At 36.9% G+C, this 21,013-nt stretch overlaps 4 protein-coding genes across 7 annotated transcripts; 2 read left to right on the top strand and 2 right to left on the bottom strand.

Moving 5' to 3' along the window:
* Window positions 1-6,587: 6,587 nt before the first annotated feature.
* LOC120263999 lies at window positions 6,588-8,776 on the bottom strand. Its single transcript, XM_039271986.1, has 4 exons — window positions 8,417-8,776; window positions 7,633-8,222; window positions 7,034-7,549; window positions 6,588-6,882 (listed from the first exon to the last, which is right to left on the bottom strand). Exons 1-4 carry the CDS (start codon window positions 8,646-8,648, stop codon window positions 6,751-6,753), a joined length of 1,470 nt encoding a protein of 489 aa, XP_039127920.1. The 5' UTR covers window positions 8,649-8,776; the 3' UTR covers window positions 6,588-6,750.
* A 1,017-nt stretch (window positions 8,777-9,793) lies between these two features.
* LOC120263494 (PSME3-interacting protein) lies at window positions 9,794-11,891 on the bottom strand. The gene is made up of 7 exons (XM_039271417.1): window positions 11,670-11,891; window positions 11,511-11,585; window positions 11,371-11,428; window positions 11,153-11,208; window positions 10,837-10,899; window positions 10,284-10,352; window positions 9,794-10,115 (listed from the first exon to the last, which is right to left on the bottom strand). The coding sequence occupies exons 1-7, from the start codon at window positions 11,727-11,729 to the stop codon at window positions 9,900-9,902; spliced, it is 597 nt and encodes a 198-aa protein (XP_039127351.1). The 5' UTR covers window positions 11,730-11,891; the 3' UTR covers window positions 9,794-9,899.
* A 97-nt stretch (window positions 11,892-11,988) lies between these two features.
* LOC120263493 (putative L-cysteine desulfhydrase 1) lies at window positions 11,989-17,181 on the top strand. Of its 3 annotated transcripts, XR_005537100.1 has the most exons (6): window positions 11,989-13,459; window positions 15,465-15,567; window positions 15,845-15,917; window positions 16,597-16,705; window positions 16,836-16,903; window positions 17,096-17,181. XR_005537100.1 is itself a non-coding variant. In XM_039271416.1 (2 exons), the coding sequence occupies exon 1, from the start codon at window positions 12,110-12,112 to the stop codon at window positions 13,457-13,459; it is 1,350 nt and encodes a 449-aa protein (XP_039127350.1). In that variant the 5' UTR covers window positions 11,989-12,109; the 3' UTR covers window positions 14,883-15,210. The 3 variants fall into 3 exon arrangements, 2 of the variants coding, with proteins under 2 accessions (XP_039127350.1, XP_039127349.1); XM_039271416.1 differs by lacking the exons at window positions 15,465-15,567; window positions 15,845-15,917; window positions 16,597-16,705; window positions 16,836-16,903; window positions 17,096-17,181 and adding an exon at window positions 14,883-15,210; XM_039271415.1 differs by lacking the exons at window positions 15,465-15,567; window positions 15,845-15,917; window positions 16,597-16,705; window positions 16,836-16,903; window positions 17,096-17,181 and adding an exon at window positions 14,845-15,210 and having other exon boundaries at window positions 11,990-13,459.
* On the top strand, window positions 17,145-20,310 carry LOC120263492 (probable polygalacturonase). 2 transcript variants are annotated; one of them, XM_039271414.1, is made up of 6 exons: window positions 17,145-17,278; window positions 17,769-18,086; window positions 18,611-18,731; window positions 18,843-19,017; window positions 19,130-19,200; window positions 19,450-20,310. In XM_039271414.1, exons 1-6 carry the CDS (start codon window positions 17,222-17,224, stop codon window positions 20,154-20,156), a joined length of 1,449 nt encoding a protein of 482 aa, XP_039127348.1. In that variant the 5' UTR covers window positions 17,145-17,221; the 3' UTR covers window positions 20,157-20,310. The 2 variants fall into 2 exon arrangements, with proteins under 2 accessions (XP_039127348.1, XP_039127346.1); XM_039271412.1 differs by lacking the exon at window positions 17,145-17,278 and adding an exon at window positions 17,306-17,509.
* Window positions 20,311-21,013: the final 703 nt, after the last annotated feature.

The following is a 21,013-nucleotide window of genomic DNA, read 5'->3' on the forward strand; positions in this document are numbered from 1 at the left end:
ACTCAAGGGAGGAACAATGGTTAGCTGCTACGGACCAAAGGGATGAAAAAATGAAACTACTTGAAAAATCGCTGCATACTATTTCAAAATGTCTGGAAACTCTTCAACTGGAGAGATCTACTCCTCTTGGTGAGGATTCACATTCAGTCAAGTTGGATGTTGGTATTGAGGAAGGCCAACGATGTAATCAGCTGTTCATCATGAGATCGGTGAAGGTTGATTTTCCTAGATTTGAAGATAGTGAAGTATTAAATTGGATCTTCAAGGTGGAACAATTTTTTAGTTATTACCGTGTTTCTGGTCCATACTGTTTGGAGATTGCATCCATACACTTCGTTGGGCCGGTGGTACCTTGGTTTCAAATGCTTCAGAAGGCGGGCACAATGACCACTTGGTCAGCTTTAGTCCAAGCTCTCCAAGAAGACTATGGTCCAAATGCATTTGAGAGTCCTGAGTATTCTCTCTTCAAATTAACTCAGGAAGGTACGATTACTTAGTATTATCACACTTTTACATCTCTAGCAAATCGGGTTGAAGGACTACCATCAAGATCATTAGTGGCTTGTTTTATCAGTGGTCTGAAATTGGAACTCCAACGAGATATCATTCCCTTGAACCCTGAAACTATTTCTAAAACAACTTCCCTTGCCAAATTATATGAAGACAAATACCCACCGACTGCACATTCAGCTGGGCAGAAGTCTTCTTTTTCTCTTGATATCAGTTATGTTAATACTCTTTTGAAATCAACGACAATCAAATCTAGTACTCAATTTTCTAATACTACACCATTGTCATCAGTCACTGCCAAATCAGGGAATTCTATCTAATTCTGTCAAATCAGTTTTCCAAAAATACAAGTAAGGAAGGCTAAAGGGGTATGCTTTAATTGTCCATTTGGTCCCTCTAATATGATTTACCCCTAGGAGGTACCTGTATTTTAATTTTTGAGAAATATAAGTCCCTTTCTCTAATATAATTTGTCCCTAAGAGATCCTTATGAGAGGGACCAAAGGGACAGACAGACTGTATTAGAGGGACCAAAGGGACAGACTGACTGTATTAGAGAGACTAAATAGAGTATTCTACCTTCTAATAACTTGTTAATTACACCATAATATCAGCTAATTAACTATTACAAAAATTAACAATACTACTAATCATCTACTCAATTAATCCATCACAAAGCTAATTAACAAAGTCATCATAAATTCAGTCCATTTGCTTCAAACCTTCAAGATCTCATGGCTTCTTTCTTCTCTAAGCTCGTGGAGCAAGCCGCCATGACGGCGATCACTGTGGCCGTTGCCGCCATGGTTGAGAATGCTGTGGACATCATGTTTGAGTTATTAATGATGTCTGATCTCTATGCTCTGATTTTTAATTTTTTTTTTCTTGATTGTTTGACAGTCTTCCTCCTCCTTCACCACCATAGCTGCCGACCCCGTTCGTTCTTCCGCCCTCGTCGATCGTGATAATAGTGACATCACAAAGCTAATTTTTTTGATAGAGTCTTCCCCCCTCCCTCTCTATCTGGAGGCGAGCACTCTCCCTCTACCAGCCTGCCGATGATGGTGACTATACTGCCAATGACTTAGACTCACGGTAAGACTAGAATTAGGGGTTTTAACCTGAGATTCATTGAAATTATAATATTCATTATAAGCTTAATTTCCGTTGGATCAAGGGCTTTGAGTCCTCCGACTGTCTTTTTTACTCCTGAAGGCGTCACGCCGGCCTCACTGGCCTGACCATCATTCCAATTGTAAATTCCTTCCAAATTTATTTGGATTATTATTGCTTCAATTCGATTTCGATTTCTCTGAATTTAAAAACCATTTAACAACATATTAATGCCTTGATTTCGTTTTCTCTGATTTTGTTTTTAATTTTTTTTAACTGATTTAAGAGAAAAATGTCTCTCCTCTTCTTGTAATATTCACTCTAAACTTTTTGTTTTGCAAGTTTCTACGTTTAAAGTTTAATGATTTGTATTTGAAACTGGACCATTTACGAAATGCTTCGATTTTGAGTTCTTTGATTTTGGTTTTTAATTTTTTTTAGTTGATTTAAAAAAAAAATGTCTCGTCTTCTTGCAATATTCACTTTAAACTTTTTGTTTCGCAAGTGGCTATGTTTAAAGTTTAATGATTTGTATTTGAAACTGGACCATTTACGAAATGCTTAGATTTTGATTTCTCTGATTTTGGTTTTAATTTTTTTTTTTGATTTAAGAGAAAAATGTCTTTCCTCTTCTTGTAATATTCACTCTAAGCTTTTTGTTTCAAAATTGACTTTGTTTAAAGTTTAATGATTTGTATTTGAAATTGGACCATTTACGAAATGCTTCGATTTTGATTTCTTTGATTTTGGTTTTTTATTTTTTTTTTAACTGATTTAAGAGAAAAATGTCTCTCCTCTTCTTATAATATTCACTCTAAACTTTTTGTTTCGCAAGTGGTTATGTTCAAAGTTTAATGATTTGTATTTGAAATTGGACCATTCACGAAATGCTTCGATTTCGAATTCTCTGATTTTGTTTTTTTAATATATATATATATATATATATATATATATATATATATATATATATATATATATATATATTTGCTAATTTAAGAGAAAAATGTCTCTCCTTTTCTTTTAATATTCACTTTAAACTTTTTGTTTCGCAAGTGGTTATGTTTAAAGTTTAATGATTTGTCTTTGAAATTGGACCATTTATGAAATGCTTTGATTTCGAATTCTTTTATTTTGGTTTTTAATTTTTTTTGGCTAATTTAAGAGAAAATGTCTCTCCTCTTCTTTTAGTATTCACTCTAAACTTTTTTGTTTCACAAGTGACTATGTTTAAAGTTTAATGATTTGTATTTAAAATTAGACCATTTACGAAATTCTTCGATTTCAATTTCTCTGATTTTGGTTTTAATTTTTTTTTAGCTGATTTAAGAGAAAAATGTCTCTCCTCTTCTTGTAATTTTCACTCTAAACTTTTTGTTTTTCATGTGGCTATGTTTAAAATTTAATGATTTGTATTTGAAATTGGACCATTTACGAAATGCTTCGATTTTTATTTCTTTGATTTTGGTTTTTTATTTTTTTTAACTGATTTAAGAGAAAAATTTCTCTCTTCTTCCTATAATATTCACTCTAAATTTTTTGTTTCGCAAGTGGCTACATTTAAAGTTTAATGATTTGTTTTTGAAACTGGACCATTTAAGAAATGCTTCGATTTTGATTTCTCTGATTTTGGTTTTTAATTTTTTTAGTTGATTTAAAAGAAAATGTTTCTCATCTTCTTGTAGTGTTCACTTTAAACCTTTTTCTTTCGCAAGTGGCTAGGTTTAAAGTTTAATGATTTGTATTTGAAATTGGACCATTTACAAAATGCTTCGATTTTAATTTCTCTAATTTTGGTTTTTAACTTTTTTATTTGATTTAAGAGAAAAATGTCTTTCCTCTTCTTGTAATATTCACTCTAAACTTTTTGTTTTGCAAGTGGCTATGTTTAAAGTTTCATGATTTAAAGAAGAATACAATGTCCATTTGAATTTTCTAAATGGTCCAATTTCAAATAAAATAGCTCAATTAAAAAACCAAACCTCATAATTTTACCCAACTTTTAAAATTTTAGAAACATGCACGGCATGTTAATTAATGTTTAATACTTGTTATAAGATATTCGTCATTAATCTAATAATTTTTTTTTTTTGCCAAGATAAGCAGCTAGGCCACTAAGAAAGTCATGGGCGTGCATAAGCCTCGACGGAATAAGTGGAAGCAGGGCCAACGCACACATGAGCACTAGAACCACCCGCATATAATCACTACTCACGAAAAGTGCCCTCACTCAAAAATCAAACTCTCACCACTTATAAAATGTTCTATTAGGTACCCAGCTATCAATAGACCACTTGGTCGTTGGTAATCTAATAATCAATTTAAACTCATATCAAAATATTCATTACTGATTAAATCATACAGTGTTAACTTCAAAACTCACTGATCAAATATTACCTCTCCAACAGAATTTTCACCTGCACATCTGGGACAAACAACTGCAGTGAGTTGTTTTTGAACATGAACACAGATCACCGCATACACATTCTTTCTTTATTATTCAAAAAGACACTTATGTGCTATTGTTACAGTGAGTTGTTTTTACTGTTTAACTTGAACAATGGGCGGGTATACAGAACTTGTTTTTTTATACACAATTGCAGCAGATAAAGGTGCTTTCCGTTAATTTTAGTTGATAATTATTTTGAACTCATGATAGAGTTAAAATGATACGAAACCAACATGCATTATCAACTTAAACAAAAAATTTATCAAAGGAAAACAAACATGACAATCATGAAGCACATAAAAGAAACAGAAATATAAATATAATAAAAATATAGATAACACACAAAGAATGATTCAATATACATATGTTAAACAATTATGAAACCATGAACACAATACATAACATCCATGTGGATCGATGCACCATGAACACAATACTTAGACATGATTTTAAATAAACTAAGTCCATCACTTGAACAGAGCAATGCATTTAATTCACTAAAATGAAATATCAAGAGACCACATGTTTAAAAGAGATTATGAATTGTACGAGAATATCATACCTTTGTTTTGTAAAGCTGATAAAATAAAAGAAACAAATAAGTTATTTAAAACAATGAAAGCTGAAGGCTATTCACCAGGTGCGCATCTCTAATCTCTATGGTGTGATAATTCATTTTTTATCTGGAAAATTAGAATTGGATGAGGCGATGGGGCTATTTGAAGAGATGGCAATAACATGATGATTGAAGGTCTTTGCCATGTAAATAAGATTCAGGAGGCTGTTGAGGTGTTCACCTACATCACTGGCAAAGATGGCATTCTCTCCACCAACTCATTGAATGTATTGATTCATTGAAGGGATCTGTTTAGCAGGTAAGGTGGATGAAGCAAATTAGAATTCTGTCACTTGCATGTTGTACTGGTGTCTATTCTGTTCCTGCTACATATTCTATCATTACACACAAATTGTTGGAGCTGAAGAAGGCTAACAATGCTATAGCATTTTTGTCACAAATATTGGTGGAGGGTTGTAATGTGGATGTGACCTTATACTGCTTGCTGATTAATGGCTTGTGTGCTGAAAGTTCTGCGAGTGAGGCTGCTCTTTTATTTAATCTGATGGTCGGAGATGGTTTTACTCCGGATTCTGGGATATTGCAGCACTGATCTCCTATTTTAATAACAGGCGTATAGATGAATTCGCAGTGCGTACATGGAGAAGTTTGATGCAAGGGTATTTCAATAATTTGGCGGGTGACGGGATTTTATGGTTCTATCAGGTTTATTTGATTTCGTTATATTATAAGCTAGAAATCTCTTATTTGTGAGCCGTTTGTGGTATTAGTTTTTATTTTGTAAAGCTTTTTATTTTATTTTATTTTATTTTATTTTGCTGATATTTGAGAATGTATCAATTTTAGTATATTTTCAAATTATTTCTTTTTTTAGTGTTATTTTCATTCGTCTATTTGTTGTAAACGCAAGAGAAAATCAGTTTTGTAATCATCATTTTCATTGAGTGATAAGATTTTACTCTTTCCCAATCTTGGTTATCATTGATCAATATGTGTTGGAAGGCATGTTATCGGGTATTCGTGTGCTAATCAACGATCTCAAGTATACCGCCGCATCATATTTAGTGACAATTTCTCATTTGCATATATATGGTCCTTCATTGTTTAGTTAAAGTATTCAACGAGGAAGAATTACTCACTCCCGCAATTTGTAACATGGTCATTTGTGGCCTCTTGAAAGAAGGGTATAAGAGCGAGGCTTCAAAATATTTGGACATGATGGTGGAAAAGAGTTGGTTTCCAGATGCTGATACACATGGTATGTTGGTTGGGAATTTGCATTTAGATAAAAAGTGGTGTAATAGTTAATGCATATGAACATGATTGAGCAATATATCTTGGGTTTTCTATCATTGGTCTTTTTTTGGGAATGATAGGCAGATTACTATCTGTGTCCTTGTCATATATAATGAATTCTTTTTCCACATTTTCTCATCTTTGGTCTCAATTTTGTGTGTCTATAGGGAATGTTTGTATGTCTCTTCCTTCGTGTTGCATCAGGCTCTATTTTGATGGTAGTTCCTAACTACAAAATTCATTATTGTCTACTTCTGAACATCATTCCCTACGCAAACTGTATACTGTCTGCAATCATTTTAGTTTTTAAAGGGCTTGATAAGTAAACTGAATTTCTGAATTTCTGACCATCTTGTTATAGTCCACATGATGGAGAATGAATAAGTAAATGCCATGAATGACACAGATTTTTCAAGGCAACCGCTGGATGATCAATAAATACAGTGGAAATCAGATTTAAATAACAGAGTCCTCTGTTGAATTACTACTTTTGCATCAATGATCTTGTCTTTTAATGTTACAATGAGATTCAATTAATTTGTAGGAATTTTGACATGCTCATGAACTGCTACTTGATGTTCACTTTGGAGTTCTAGAGCTTAGGTTCAAGAATTAACACTATTATACTCATAATGATATGATTGCTAAATGAAACCCATTCTCTTGCCTTGATGAGAATTTCTTTGATTTGTTATTGATATTTCTCATCTATCTAGAAATCAGAACATCATCATGATAAATTTTAACAGTAAGCCATGCATAAAAAAATAATGGTTAAGAGATTTAATGGAAACTTGCAAGTTTGGCTTCATGAGGAGGTAGTAACCACATCAAAGTCACTGAGAACCCATTCAGCTATCTCCTCATTGTTACTAATGAAAATCTCAGTTCCTACATCAATTGATGTCCATATCCTTCGCGCAGGGGGTGTTCCGGGGTCCTGCAAACAAAGAACAATAAAACAATTTTAGACAAAATGTACAACATATATATATATATATATATTTTGTCTATGTATTTATTTCTTAGATTCAATGCTTGTGAAGATTTAATCATTCTTTTGAATGCAGACTGCTTGGAGTAAAGCCAACCTGATAGAAATAGAGTCTACTTGAAAGGCCTCCGACGTCGAGCTCCCAAGTCCTCTTATCCCCAATCCATCCTTCTCCTTGCTTTGATGGATATCCATAAGCAGCCCAGATTGGGTGAGGTAGTAATTGGAGCAGTTCTTGTGCCTGAGGATTACTGTAAGGATCACAGAGGCTGCTTGGACTCTCCAAATACTTGGCATTGCCCGGAGAACAATAATAATGATAAGCAGCATAAGGGAATTTAGCAGTATCATTCCTGAAGATCTTTATGTTATCTGGTGTTATGTGAAATGGAGGACATGCATTCAGGTTGTTCGGACTGCACCAAGCTTGTGTCTCTGGGTTGATGATCATCTCACAGTATCTGGTGACATCGGTTGTGACATCTCCATCACAAGGTTTACCATTGTTCTTCCAGCAGCTACCGATGTCTATGAGATAAAACTGGCTTTTCGGCCCCCCGCCTTTCTTCACTTCAAGTGTCAGTCTAACTTTGAAGTTGGGAGACTCTGGAAGCTGAATTGAAACACACAATTCATTCGGTTATTATCCGAGAAGATAAGAATAAGATAAACTGAATCATAATTCATTCAGCTTACAGTCTTTAGCATTCCTCTAGTATCATAATGGTATCCACCTGAGTATCCTTTTGTTGCATCAGCTCTGAGATACAACATCAACCATGGATATTTCTGTGATGTTTTGAGTTTATGGTAGAAAATCCAGCTCCCAGTTCTGACATTCTTCTCCCAAACAACTTGGAAGTAAGAGATGTCAGTGATATTTTCATTGCCAGAGCTCAAATTAGCATTCAGATCATAAGTTCCCCAGAATGCACCTCTCATCTGTTTATCTGACAGAGAAGTCTGGTTATGATACAAGAGGGGCTGGTTCATGCAACCTTTTCCAAAGCATGGGAAATTTCCAGGTTGAGGAAAGGGATCAGCTTTTTTGCCATTCTTCGGGCAGAGACCAGACGTTGTATCGAAGTTTCCATTCTTCAGCATCAACATCCAGAATTGCCATGGATTTGAGTTTTCTGCAGCCTGACACAGTGAGCCCAGGTAGAGCTCTTTTGCTGCTGCATAAAGGTCTGGATTTTTCAATACCTCTGGGTCTATACCTGGGAAAGACTGACCAACTCCCAGCTTATTCACTGCTTCATCAACCTTGTGCTCCAACTGATTGCCTGATCATAAATAAAAATCATTGAAGAGATTAGTTTTGGTTTTTGCTTTTGTTAATTCCAGAATGCATTCAGTTTCTTTCTTTTTTTTTAAAAAAAAAAAAAAGAGACAGAGCTACAAAGTAGCTATAAACACCAAAAACTACAACATAAAACTAGAAATCAAGACCCACAGAATGCATTCATTCAGTTGTTACCTGGAGAGAGATCAAAACAGTCAGCAGCTCTTGGACTGCCCATGAGAGGTGCTTCACTGCCAACTTCATTGCAGAAATTCCAGGCTTCAATTGCTACTCTGAGACCATCTCTTTTCATACCTGAATCTCCCACCAAAGAAACCTGCTGATTTGCCAATGCACCACCAACACATCTTAGCCTAAACAGCAGATAACAAAAAATGAAAATGAACACAGAGAAATGCATCCTCATCAACTCTTTCTATCTTTCAGAATCCAAAAACCAGTGACAGCATTAATACAACTGATCAAAACACCATTGGAAATCAGCAATGCTATACAACTCAGCAGTGATGGTGGAAGATTCATTAGGACTAGACTAGTAGATGAAACCTTACCGTGTTTGGCACTTGGCAACATTTATTTATTTGTTGGTGACAGATAGGACCTCAAGAAGAAGACAGTTTGGACATCACTTCCAAAGTTCCGTGTGTTTTTTCTTGCGGAGTGGACCCCACTCTCCACCAAAACATGTGTGGAATACAGTTTTGAAACTTTGTTGTTGTTGTTGTTTTTTTTTGTCCTTACTGTTCTCAACAACTATAAAGAGATGGTTGTTGGTTCTTGGTGGATATTTTGCTTTTTTGTTATATTTTATTTAGTAAATTATGCAACATCTGATGGGATTCTCTTATTGGCCAAGCCAAAATGTTCGTTCCAATCCATTACTTGCAAGAATATCATTTCTTGAAAATCATGCAACATGATGAATATCATATTAGATGTTAACGTAACACCAATTCAGAACCAATTCTCAAGTGCGGTGACTTTCTGTCTTTTTTTGAGCCTTTCTTTATTCATGCTGTAGAATATAGAAAGGGTATTATGATTCACAAATCTCAGTGTTAAAATTTTATGCCCATCAATCAGGAATGGCATCAGGTGGGGTAGGCTTTGCCTACCCAAACCCCACACATGGGAGTCAGGTATCTACAGGGATCTCCGCCTCCACTCCCTTATAAAAAATAAATTTATTTATAATAAAAATAATATAAAATGAATCTATAATATTTTTTTAACGAAACAAAATAATATTCTAAAATTACAACACTAATAAAAGAAAATTCAAAAAATGAGTATTTATATAAATATGTATAATATAAAAGTATTTTTATGATTTCATTTTCACTCGGGTTTGAGAATGGGTAATCGGATTAGGTATCAAGATCCCTATACCTGTCCCACCACAAAGTCATCATATTTTACCTTGATCCGGTCAAAATGGATTGTTTTTCTGATAAATTTGGATCGGTTCAATTTGGGAATATTTGTCATCCCTATAATCAATTTTAAAAAGAAATGATCTACATTTGCAAAATTACAACCCAACCATTTGCAAAAAAAAAAAAAAAACAATAGTATTAATAACAGCTGAAGGTTTTCTACAAGCAAAAAAACCATATTGAACAGTTTTATAAGGAAAATAACACATCAAGAAGTGTTGTCAATCTTCATCTTCACTGTCGTCATCACCATAAGAGACCAAGCTTCCAAGTGCTGTCTCAGAGGGCTTATTGTCATGGGCATTGGCTGGTTTTGCTGGTTCTGACGATTTATCAAGCACTACATCTGTCTTGGCTTTCTTTGGTTGAGATTTTACTGAGATGATTAGGTTCCCCGGGCGAGCATTTGTGTTCCTCTTCAGGACTGGCTTTTGCTCCTGACAAGCCAAATAAATAAACAACGGTTCTAGTGTTTTTATGCACATGCTAAACATCAGAGCTTAAACTCTAGTGCCTGGTAATGTAAGTTTGTCACTTGAACAAACTTGCAAATCATATATATATATATATATATATAAAAGTTAGCGGACGCAGTAGAAACTGACCTCAGGTCTAGACACCATGCGAGTTTCTTTAAGCTCATGAACAATGTTTGTTTGGGCAGCCACTGCTTCCTGAAAACACAACAACCAGTTGACAGCAAGTTAAAATTTTTATAGGTAGTTCATAGAAATTTTTTCCAGGACAATATATTTGAGAAATTTGTTTACAAAGTGACATCTATGTATAAAAGGCAAGTGTGTTTGACAGCTTGATAATATCAATCAGTTCAGTTCAATAGATTTCAGATTCTTTCTCCTCCAGACCTTCTGAAATTATCCATATAAGGTCAGTAATGTTGACAAAGGGGATAGACCAAGCACATCCTGACATGATGATTTAAATGTTATCCGTTTCCAAGAATCAGAGGCAGTTGACATTTGAACGGGATTGTTTGAATACTTTGAGTCTATGAATAAGGACAACAGTGACAATTAGGAGTTGGGATAATGTTAATGCAAGTTCATTCAACCTTTTGCTCAAGTATATGGAGCAAAACAATGAAAATAGAATCATAAATTGTGTCGTTCTAAAATAAGTGTATGAAACTCAACATACTTGAAAACTGCGAAGTTCTAGTGCTTCTTCATTTGCAATTTGCCGCTCGTATTCCCTCTTTGTCTGCAAACAAAATTTCAACATTAGCAATAAAGCAAGACAGCAGTTCATCATGCCTTCTACCAAGGAGGGTTTAGCATAATTCATCTTTTCTGTTTCCAATAAGTAATGAAATTATTAAATAACTACATCAATTTTCCTTGACTATTTTACAATGTATGTAGCTCAAGTGAATCAAATGAATACTCAAGTTACTTCAAAACTCTAGTGACAAAGAATTAGCAAATATCAAACAAAACTCATTCAGCATTCTTACCATCTCTAAATTATCCAAAAACTCTGTCTCATCCTCATCCAAGGCTTTAGGAGGCCCTGGTTAACAGAAAACAGGTAACAATTCATCCAATCTCATATTCAACACATCTAAGCACCATAAACAGTAGATGAATTGAGTATACAATGTCTGAATCTTAGAATTGCAATGAAAAGTTGAGATTTTGAGATTTTCTCCAGATCAATAGAATCAAAACTCACTATGCTTGAATCTTTCATTAAACTCTGCATCCTTTTTATCCTTATTTTCCTTCAATATCTGTTGCAAAAAAAGCAGAAAAAATAAATAAATTTGCTCAAAAGAACCAAATTAAATTCTCAATACCAAATAGAAGCAAAACCTCATAGAGAGGTCTGTCCCGCTGAGCAGTGCCATCCTCAACCCTCAAGCCCCTAGCTTTCTTCGCATGGTCCAACTGCAACGGAAGACGAACAACAGCGGTGAGTTGCTAGCCAGAGATAAGCGTTAGGGTTTGCTTGCTTCAGAGAGGTTAAGATACCTGATCCTCGGAGATGAAGTTCACCAGCCGGAGAGGAGGGGCGCCGACGTCGTCCTCCATCCTCTTCTCCTCCGCTCGCGAAGAGACCGCAACGATGAGATCCCCAGCGCCGCACGGCCGCCGGTCGTAGCTCTCGCCGCAGAGAAACGAAAAAGGGACGCTTTCCTTCTCGGATTCGGATCTTTCATAGTTCTGAATCCGAATCCAACTGTGTCCTCACGTGCCTCTGGTTTCGTGTTTTTCCTTTTACATCCTGAAAATTTTCCTATTTATATAAAACCTCTATTCTTCTTCGAGGGTTGCTTGCTTATGAATATAGAGTTTTTACGGGGGCATTTGCGGTTAAAAAAAACCATTCTTTAATCGCACTACACGACACCATCTCCTCAAGCTCACATCTCCTCCATGTTCTTCTCCGGCGCAGCGAAACCCTAGGATCCATGGATCCCCACCGCGAGAACGGCGCCCATGGCCCCGTCTCCAAGAAGGCCCGCCGATCGTCGTCGATTACCTTTGAAGAGATTCAGGAGGAGTTCTCCCACCATGAGCGTAACGTCGCTCGCATCAACAACGGTAGTTTCGGCAGCTGCCCGGGCTCCGTCCTCGCCGCGCAGCGCGAATGGCAGATGCTATTTCTTAGTCAGCCTGATGACTTCTACTTCAATCGCCTCCAGCCTGCTCTCCTTGAGTCGCGATCGGTGATCAAGTCCATCATCAACGCTGCCGACGTTGATGAGGTGTCTCTCGTTGACAACGCGACGACCGCCGCCGCTATCGTGCTCCAGAAGGTCTCGTGGGCGTTCTCCGAGGGCACTTTCTCTCGCGGCGATGCCGTATTGATGCTCCACTATGCGTACGGAGCCGTCAAGAAATCCATCCAGGCCTACGTCTCCCGAGCCGGTGGTCACGTTATTGAGGTCCCACTTCCCTTCCCTGTCTCATCAGACGCTGAAATCATCGATGAATTCAAGAAAGCCCTGAGTCTTGGCAAAGCCGGCGGTCGGAAGGTTCGGCTGGCTGTCATCGACCATATCACGTCGATGCCTAGCGTGGTGATTCCGGTGAAGGAGTTGACTAGAATCTGCCGCGAGGAGGGCGTTGATCAGGTGTTTGTTGATGCCGCCCACGCTATTGGGAACGTCAAGATTGATGTGCAGGATATTGGCGCCGATTTCTACACTAGCAACCTCCATAAATGGTTCTTCTGCCCACCGTCAGTTGCGTTTCTATACTGCCGGAAATCACAGGTTTCTGATGACATGCACCACCCGGTGGTATCCCATGAGTACGGCAATGGCCTGGCCATAGAGAGTGGATGGATTGGTACTCGTGATTATAGTGCGCAGCTTGTTGTCCCGGAGGTGATTCGTTTCATCAATAGGTTTGAGGGTGGGATTGAAGGAATTCGATGCAGGAACCACAAGAAGGTGATTGAAATGGGGAAGATGCTCGCACTATCATGGGGCACTCGTCTTGGCTCCCCTCCAGAAATGTGCTCAAGCATGGTCATGGTCGGATTGCCAGGTTGTTTGAAGGTATACAATGATAAGGATGCTCTGAGGTTGCGGAAGTATTTGAGGGAGTTTCACAACGTAGAAGTTCCTATTTATTGCTGCAAACAACTGACGGATGGAGAGGTTGAGAGGATAAGTAGTTCAGTTATTACTGGTTATGCGAGGATTTCTTATCAGGTTTATAATGTGGTGGAGGATTATGAGAGGCTGAAGAAGGCGATTGACGACATTATCACGGGGGAGTTTCACGCTCGTTTGCTTCCTGTAACTGATTAGGTGAGTAAATTTTCAGCACATGATTCAATGGTTCAAGTTCTATTTTTTTTTTTTTACTTCCAGAATTCACTTGACTGTTGTTCTTTGATGCATGATGCATGCTTTCCATTGCCTCATTGACCTGTTAGTTTTAGCTCTTGGTGATCACTTTCCAATTGTTTTTTTCCTTGCTAGGCAAATATAAATTTCAAGATTTAGCTATGATTGACTTCCTATTTATTTTGACAGAGTTGAAAAAGTGTTAAGGAGAAAATAAAAACTCTTTGCTATAGCAGTCTTTAGAATAGATAATATAGAATAAATAAGATTGAACAGAGAAGAAGAAATCCATTTCTTCTCGGAAACCTGACTAGATGTACTTAGAAATATGGAGATGTTACATCCTACTTTTTTTTCCTTGCTACTGTTAAATTATATTCCACATTATTTATGGACCATGAGCATGTCATGTGGGAAGCTAATGAAAGAGAAGCTAACCGAAGTTAAACTATTTGCTTACAAGATGCCAGTTTGGGCCGATACTCCTTTGGTAACATTGCTTCAGCAAAGGCCAAGTTGTAGTGAAAAAATTTATTGGTGCATTTTATTTTTAGTTTCATTATTATATATGGTGTTTCTTGAGATTCTCAGTTTTGATAAAGAAATGTGATAACCTTTTCACTTTTTGGCAATAGATTGCACTCCCCTATTTGGGACTCTTCACGGAGATAAATATAATTCTTTTTTAGCCCTCCAACATCTCTACTTCCTTCGGTGAAGTTTAACATAGGGTTTATCTCCTTCCCTTTTCTCTCCACTGCAAAGACTATGTTTATGAACTTGTCTTACTTCAAACCTCCTAAAAAGAACACTTAATCAGTTGAATTGCATCTGTACATCATGTGACTGCCACCGTTTAATCAAGTTTCCAAGGCAGATATCTTCTCCTTCCCTGTTGTTTATATTTCTGTAATACCTTTCGAGATATTATATATATATATATATATATATTTATAGACATAGATGTATATTTATTGCAACCAACTTGGATGATTACAATTGTTCCGATCTAGAAGATAAAATGCCTGTCATGCTTTGGTTAATATATGTGTTTTTGGTACTTGAAGAATAGTTCATGGCTTAACAGAAAAGATTAATCTGCAGTCTTCTCTTTCTAGTTTTTAAATATTTATTTGCTTTTTTATGTGATAGTGGAGTTTAAAAGCTGTTTGCCAGAAAATTTTGTATTGAGATTTAATTTACTTGTCTCGTGTGTGGTTATGATTACAATCATTCGTTTTGTTAGAAACATAGACTCACTTGCTCAGCTTGTTGCTTGCAATAAGGTCTAAAAATCACCAGACCTACATATGGATTTTATATTTTGTCTCATTGATTGCTTGCAGTTCTGCTGACAAATGTTCCTTTGGCTGTATGGTTCAAGGAATTTCATCAGGAGTGTTGCTTATCAATTAGATGCATACTGCTTTGAGTTGCCAAAGCAAAAGGCATCTTCACTTGATGTTCATGGAGGCATTCCAATTGGCAGTGTCTCTTAATGTTAACAATGTTGTACTACTGACTTTAAATTCCCGGACAGCATTTATGCGTTGTAGTCACTTTCTCTAAATAAGTTTGTAGCTGTAAAACTGTTGTAGATAATTGAACTTCCCAGGCAGCTACTAAAATGCATGGCAGCAACCATGCCACAAAAGCTGCAATTTTCTGAGTAATGTTGATTGCCTGGGATGAATGCCATCTCACTTTGTTCTTGTTCTCCATTTGCATTTTGTTATCTGAAAAGACTAGTGATTATCTGGTGAAAGGAAGAAAGAAACAAATAAGGATCAGGATCAGCTATTTAGGATATATTTGTGCTTTTGTTGCCTGTTAATGTGGTGTTGGGGCTCTTCTTATTTTCTTGTTTCTCTGAAATAGAACTTTAGAAATAATTGATTTGGACCCGATATGTACTGTCTTTTTTTTTTTCTTTGACCTCAAGTTATCAACTGAAGATGTTTTGCAGCTTTTCTGTTTGGAGCACTCATTCATTCCACCATTCTGAGTCAATGTTCTCTCTCTTGTTATCACTTATCAGTTCAGTTCATCATTTGAAGGTTGCTGGCAAGGTATCCTGCTTCAAGACCCCTTTTCTTTTCCCTTTTGATCTTGATTGAAGATCTGGATTGAATTGTGTTTTATCAATTTAGGTTAATATTTATTTGTATGCGTTAATTGTTTGCTGTACATTTGATTCTGTTCTCTCTGCATTGCTGGAAATTATTTGATGAAAGAATGAATGAACATGTCTATCCAATCCTGAGCAAACTAGAAAGGCTCATATGAGAACCATGGCTTTTGAATCAAAGGCACTGCCTTACTGGTCTTCTGTCTTGGTGACACCAGGATGAAGCAAGTTGTGGAGCTTAGGAAGAGAAACCTCGGAAATCCAGAGAAAGAGAAAGCTTGGGATGGAAAGGTGAGACCACCAAATCCCCAGAAATGGATTCCTGCTTTTTGTCTTGTGCCCAGGCGAAAAGGGCATTCCGTTGCAATTCATGTGATTCAAAATGCATGTGATCCTTCAGTGCTAGCAACTCCTACAAACAGTGGTTTTGGTGGTCCAGTATTTAGGTCTCAAATCTTAATAGGAAAAAGACGTCTCATGATCTCACTGATGTGCGTAAAGACTCACTGTTGGTAGGTCAGCTGCATTCATTATTTCTTTTGGATTATAGGAATTAGAATGGAGTGATGGAGTATGCCTTTGTTACTATTTAGTAATTTAGAAACGTTTATACTCATTGACTATGAATATCTCCAGTGAGTATCTGAGCAGTTCCAGTCCACGTTAGGCTTTCTTTGTTTTATATTGAACACCAGATCATTATTTAAAAAAATAAATTATTTGCGGTTCCTGCAATCTTTGGAGACTGATGCTCTCTGATTTCAAACAAGAGTTCTTCTGTAGTGGTTTAGAGCTGGGAACGTTTTGAGCCATGGAGTCATTTGTCAGACATGGGATCCCATAGCTGTAACCCACTTCTCCATGTCAGGGGAGGGGGACCCCTACTCTTAATTTGTATTACCTTTTCTTTCCTCAGCAATTCTTGTCTTCATTTCCATGATGCTCTTTCAATCAATTTTTATTATTCCAGTCACTTTTCAACCTAATAAAGCCATTCAACCCGTTAAAGCATCAATTTCAGTCAATCAAGTTACCAAACCAGTACATTCATTGCGAAGGTTCAGGAATTCCCCCGCTTGGTAATTTTCCTCGAAATATTTCTTACCACATTTAATCAGTGTCATTTTTTTTTAACTATATAAATAATTGAATCCCATTGGATGTTTCTGTGATTCTAATGGGGTGTGTGTCTGGTTTGCTAAGGGGCAGCGAAGGGCAGCAGCTGAGGACAAAAGGTGGTGCCCAAAGGACAGTTTGTTCTTTTGCAGGGACAGCAGGTGTCACTGTCTTCGTTTTTTGCCTTTTTTTCCTTTTTTTCCTTTTTTTTTGTGTGCTCTTTGGTTCTTGCTCCTCGCTCCTCTTCCTCAACCCAATGACCAAGGATCATCTCCCTCTAATCCTGTTTTCTTTCTTTTTACTTAATTTTGTCATTCTTTATTTCTTTTTTTCCATTTCACTGTGAATTGCAGGAGTTTCTTCTAAGGGTGCTTCTTGGTTGGTTGGTTGGTTGGTGTTCTGGTTGTTGTGGTTTATTTTTTATTTTTTTTTAAAAAAACCTATCTTTCTTATTTGGAGGAGTTAGTGGTGGTGAAGTCATGCCTTTTAGTGGTGATCATAGATCTTCTGCTCAAATATTGAAGAGATCTGCATTAGTAAGTGTCTTGGATGGCTCTGCTCTCTTCTTCCTCTTTTGCTTTTTCATGTTCCGTTTTAAATATTATAATGTTTTAATTTTCTTGTGAATATGCTCCTGTCTTTTAAGGATCTATGGTAGTGGAGACATTGTTTATGCCTTTATGGTAGAAAGTACTGGCTCTCTTCTTTTAATATTGGGGTTTCCTTTGATGTTCTTAGTATGTGTTTCTTACAGTGCTTTTGAGCAGGTATTTTTAATCAGAGTTGTCTTCTCTTTCCTGCACTACCAACTAAGGATCTGGCTGGTTTTGTTTTGTTTTGGATTTTGCATTTATGATTAATTAAAGCAATTATGTGGAGATGAACTGCATGCCCAGTTGTTTGAGAGGCTTATATTAGATGCTGTTGTGTATGTATATGCCTGGGAATTTAATCACTAATTGATTCTAATAAATGTTGTTGAAGTCTTCTGCAAGCATTAACCACCCAAGTCCTGTTTCCCTTCAGTGCTCAGGATTACTATTGGTTGTTATACTGCTTGCGATGACCCAATGGGTTGCCGCTGAGAACTCCCGCTGCAAGCAGATGAAACCAAGTGCAGATAGACCACATAGTGTCTCTATAACTGATTTTGGCGCCGTTGGTGATGGTGTCACCCTCAACACTAAGGCCTTCCAGAATGCTTTATTTTATCTGCATTCATTTGCTGACAAGGGCGGTGCTCAGCTCTTTGTGCCTTCCGGAAGGTGGTTGACTGGAAGTTTTAGTCTCATCAGCCATCTCACTTTGTCCCTGGACAAGGATGCTGTGATAATTGGATCAACGGTAAGGCCTGGTCTGTATATGTTTTGCTTTGCTTGCTTGAAGAGTAAATTCTGTAACTTCATTGCTACCTGTTCACTCTACTCTATTTTAGTGGAATCAAGGACCTTAGAATTTTAATGAATAGTAAGTTACCTCAATTCATGCAACAAATCTTCGTTTGCCCCTTAAAGGGGCATGAGTTATGCCTAGTAGTAGTGCCTTCTTCTGCTTTGACTGGACAACTGATGGTGGTTCATCAGTTGCTGAAATGTTTATCCATCATAGTGGTTGCACATTATGATTTTCTTACAGCACATGTGGCATCACCCAATGATGATGGAGGTGCCTTGTTTGCTTTTGTTCCTTCTGTTTTTTTTCCTGTTTTCTGGTTCAAGTGCATGCAACATTATCCATTTGTGAAATAAAGTGCCATTACCTTGACATCTCTAATGTGTCTTAATGGGTGTTGGGGGTGATGTCCTTTTCTTGTTACTTGATATTGTCATCCCTGTTCTTTTGTTTTCAATCCCATGATTTGCTTTCAGGATTCATCTGAATGGCCAATAATTGATCCATTGCCCTCATATGGGAGAGGCAGGGAACTTCCTGGTGGAAGACACCAAAGTCTTATTTATGGAAACAATCTGACAGATGTCATAATAACAGGTTAACAAAATCTTTGTTGAAGAACTCAAATTCTTTGATAGCTCTCTTCAAGTGTCTCTTGTGACAATTTCAATCATGTTGATTTTGGGTGTTCATCTGTGTTAATTTCAGGTGGCAATGGGACCATTGATGGCCAAGGTGGTGTTTGGTGGGATTGGTTTAAGAACAAGACTTTGAACTACACGCGCCCTCATTTGGTTGAGTTCATGTATTCAACTGAGGTGGTCATTTCGAACATAACATTTGTAAACTCACCATTTTGGGCTATCCACCCGGTATATTGCAGGTTCGTTGCTTGTGGGCTGTGGCTGCCTTTCCCTTGTTTCGTTTATAATTTGATGCACGAGTGTAGTTTTATGTTCTAGGGAGACTTGAGAATGTTTTTGCTCGATGAACAGCCAAGTTCTCGTCCAGGACGTGACGATTCTTGCACCCCTTGATTCACCAAACACAGATGGGATTGATCCAGGTGCGGTAAACATTTACGGAAAAAAAGAGCATGCTTGACTTGACTATCTTAGACATAACAGCTACTTGGTATGAGAAACAGTTCATTTTTTTTTTTGGATAGATTGATTTGTTGAAGAAAGTCATCAGATGGATTCTTCTTCAAGTACTCATTACAGAAATCTACATGCTATTCATGTTTGATATAGCTAGCTCGATTGATTTGTTTGTCTGATGTGCTTGTTTTTCAATTTATTAAAAATGCACTCAGATTCATCAAGCAATGTCTGCATTGAAGACTGTTACATCAGCACCGGCGATGATCTCATCGTCATCAAAAGTGGGTGGGATGAGTATGGCATTTCCTTTGCTCATCCTAGCTCCAACATCAGCATCCACCGTGTCGTGGGAGAAACAGGGTCAGGTGCTGGCATTGCCTTCGGAAGTGAGATGTCTGGTGGCATATCTGAAGTCAAAGCAGAAGGCATCCATCTTTTCAACTCAAAACATGGTATCAGAATTAAAACATCTCCCGGCCGTGGAGGGTATGTCCGAAACATTTTTATCTCTGATGTTACAATGAAAGACGTGGACATAGCCATCAGGATCTCAGGGAACTATGGTGAGCACCCAGGTGAGACATATGACCCAAAAGTTCTACCGATCATAAATGGAATCACCATCCAAGACGTCTCCGGAGTAAACATCAGCAAGGCAGGACTTCTGGAGGGGATTCGAGGGGACAATTTCAGTGACATTTGCCTGACCAATGTGGTGCTGAATGTAACATCTCATCATCCATGGAAGTGTTCTTTCATTGAAGGCTATGCAAACTTGGTCTCACCGGAGTCTTGTGAACCACTGGAAAAAACAGTACCTGATCAATCTTCCGTTTGTTATGCACCTGATCATCTACAACCGCAACTCTCCAACGGAAATCGCTTGATGAACCCGTTTCTGAGGCTCTCTTCATTGTAACACTTACGATGTATGCTTTGGTTCATGCTATTATTTATATATATATATATATATTCCCTTTTTCTCTTTATCTATATATCAATGTTCTCTGTATTTGGGGGAGTTGAGAATGATTATTTGGTAACATAATAAGCTGGCTGGCTATTTATCTTTATGAAGCCTTGCATGGCTATTTTTTCTTTATTTGCTAACACAATAAGTTGGCTAATATATATATATATATATTATATGCAGGAAATGCAAGACAATTGTCAAAATGAAGATACGCTTTTTGTTATTATGGTAAACATCCTGCAAGAAAAAGTTATTTTTTTATTTTCATAAAATGTGATAAGCGCATACGGAGGACGGAAGTAATCACCAATAAATTGTTGGTGAGAAAGAAGTATTTCATCTCATCCCTTTATATTCAAAAGTAGCCAAAGACATAAAATATTAATATTGATATTCAGATTAGATTAAGGATTTCAAAATCCAAATCACTGAGATATGCATAGCCGAAGGTCAACTGATTGAATAAACTTCAACAATCGCATGATGATGATGAATTAATTATGATATATCCTCTTTGACACTCCTCTATTAACAAATCAGTGACGAGACAATGAGAAGAAATAGCAAAGCAACAACTGGTAGAGTTTCTCTTTCTCTTGATCATGCCTCTCCTTTATTATTATTTTTTAAATAAAAAAAGGTTTATACGGATTAATCTCATCGTACAACTAACTTTAAATCGGATAGGAAAATCTAACTATAAAAGATTGTGTTGTATAAAGTATATTCATGTATTTAAAAAATAAAATTAACTTTTAATCCCTTCAATTAAAACCTTTCTTAAACTTTTCTCTAATTATTCC

The sequence above is a fragment of the Dioscorea cayenensis genome, chromosome 6 (assembly GCF_009730915.1).
Source record: "Dioscorea cayenensis subsp. rotundata cultivar TDr96_F1 chromosome 6, TDr96_F1_v2_PseudoChromosome.rev07_lg8_w22 25.fasta, whole genome shotgun sequence".
NCBI lineage: Eukaryota > Viridiplantae > Streptophyta > Magnoliopsida > Dioscoreales > Dioscoreaceae > Dioscorea > Dioscorea cayenensis.

What these genes read in the sequence shown, in the direction of transcription:
- LOC120263999 (XM_039271986.1), bottom strand. Translation starts at nt 8,648, where the DNA reads ATGAGGATGCATTTCTCTGTGTTCATTTTCATTTTTTGTTATCTGCTG. An exon ending in CTGTTTTGATCTCTCTCCAG is followed by an intron (nt 8,223 to 8,416) that starts GTAACAACTGAA and finishes ATTTATGATCAG; the next exon opens with GCAATCAGTTGGAGCACAAG. An exon ending in GTAGACTCTATTTCTATCAG is followed by an intron (nt 6,883 to 7,033) that starts GTTGGCTTTACT and finishes CTTTGTTTGCAG; the next exon opens with GACCCCGGAACACCCCCTGC.
- LOC120263494 (XM_039271417.1), bottom strand. Translation starts at nt 11,729, where the DNA reads ATGGAGGACGACGTCGGCGCCCCTCCTCTCCGGCTGGTGAACTTCATC. An exon ending in TTTTGGATAATTTAGAGATG is followed by an intron (nt 10,900 to 11,152) that starts GTAAGAATGCTG and finishes TTTTGTTTGCAG; the next exon opens with ACAAAGAGGGAATACGAGCG. An exon ending in GCATGGTGTCTAGACCTGAG is followed by an intron (nt 10,116 to 10,283) that starts GTCAGTTTCTAC and finishes TTGGCTTGTCAG; the next exon opens with GAGCAAAAGCCAGTCCTGAA.
- LOC120263493 (XM_039271416.1), top strand. Translation starts at nt 12,110, where the DNA reads ATGGATCCCCACCGCGAGAACGGCGCCCATGGCCCCGTCTCCAAGAAG.
- LOC120263492 (XM_039271412.1), top strand. Translation starts at nt 17,423, where the DNA reads ATGGTAGAAAGTACTGGCTCTCTTCTTTTAATATTGGGGTTTCCTTTG. An exon ending in CTTACAGTGCTTTTGAGCAG is followed by an intron (nt 17,510 to 17,768) that starts GTATTTTTAATC and finishes GTTTCCCTTCAG; the next exon opens with TGCTCAGGATTACTATTGGT. An exon ending in GACAGATGTCATAATAACAG is followed by an intron (nt 18,732 to 18,842) that starts GTTAACAAAATC and finishes TGTTAATTTCAG; the next exon opens with GTGGCAATGGGACCATTGAT.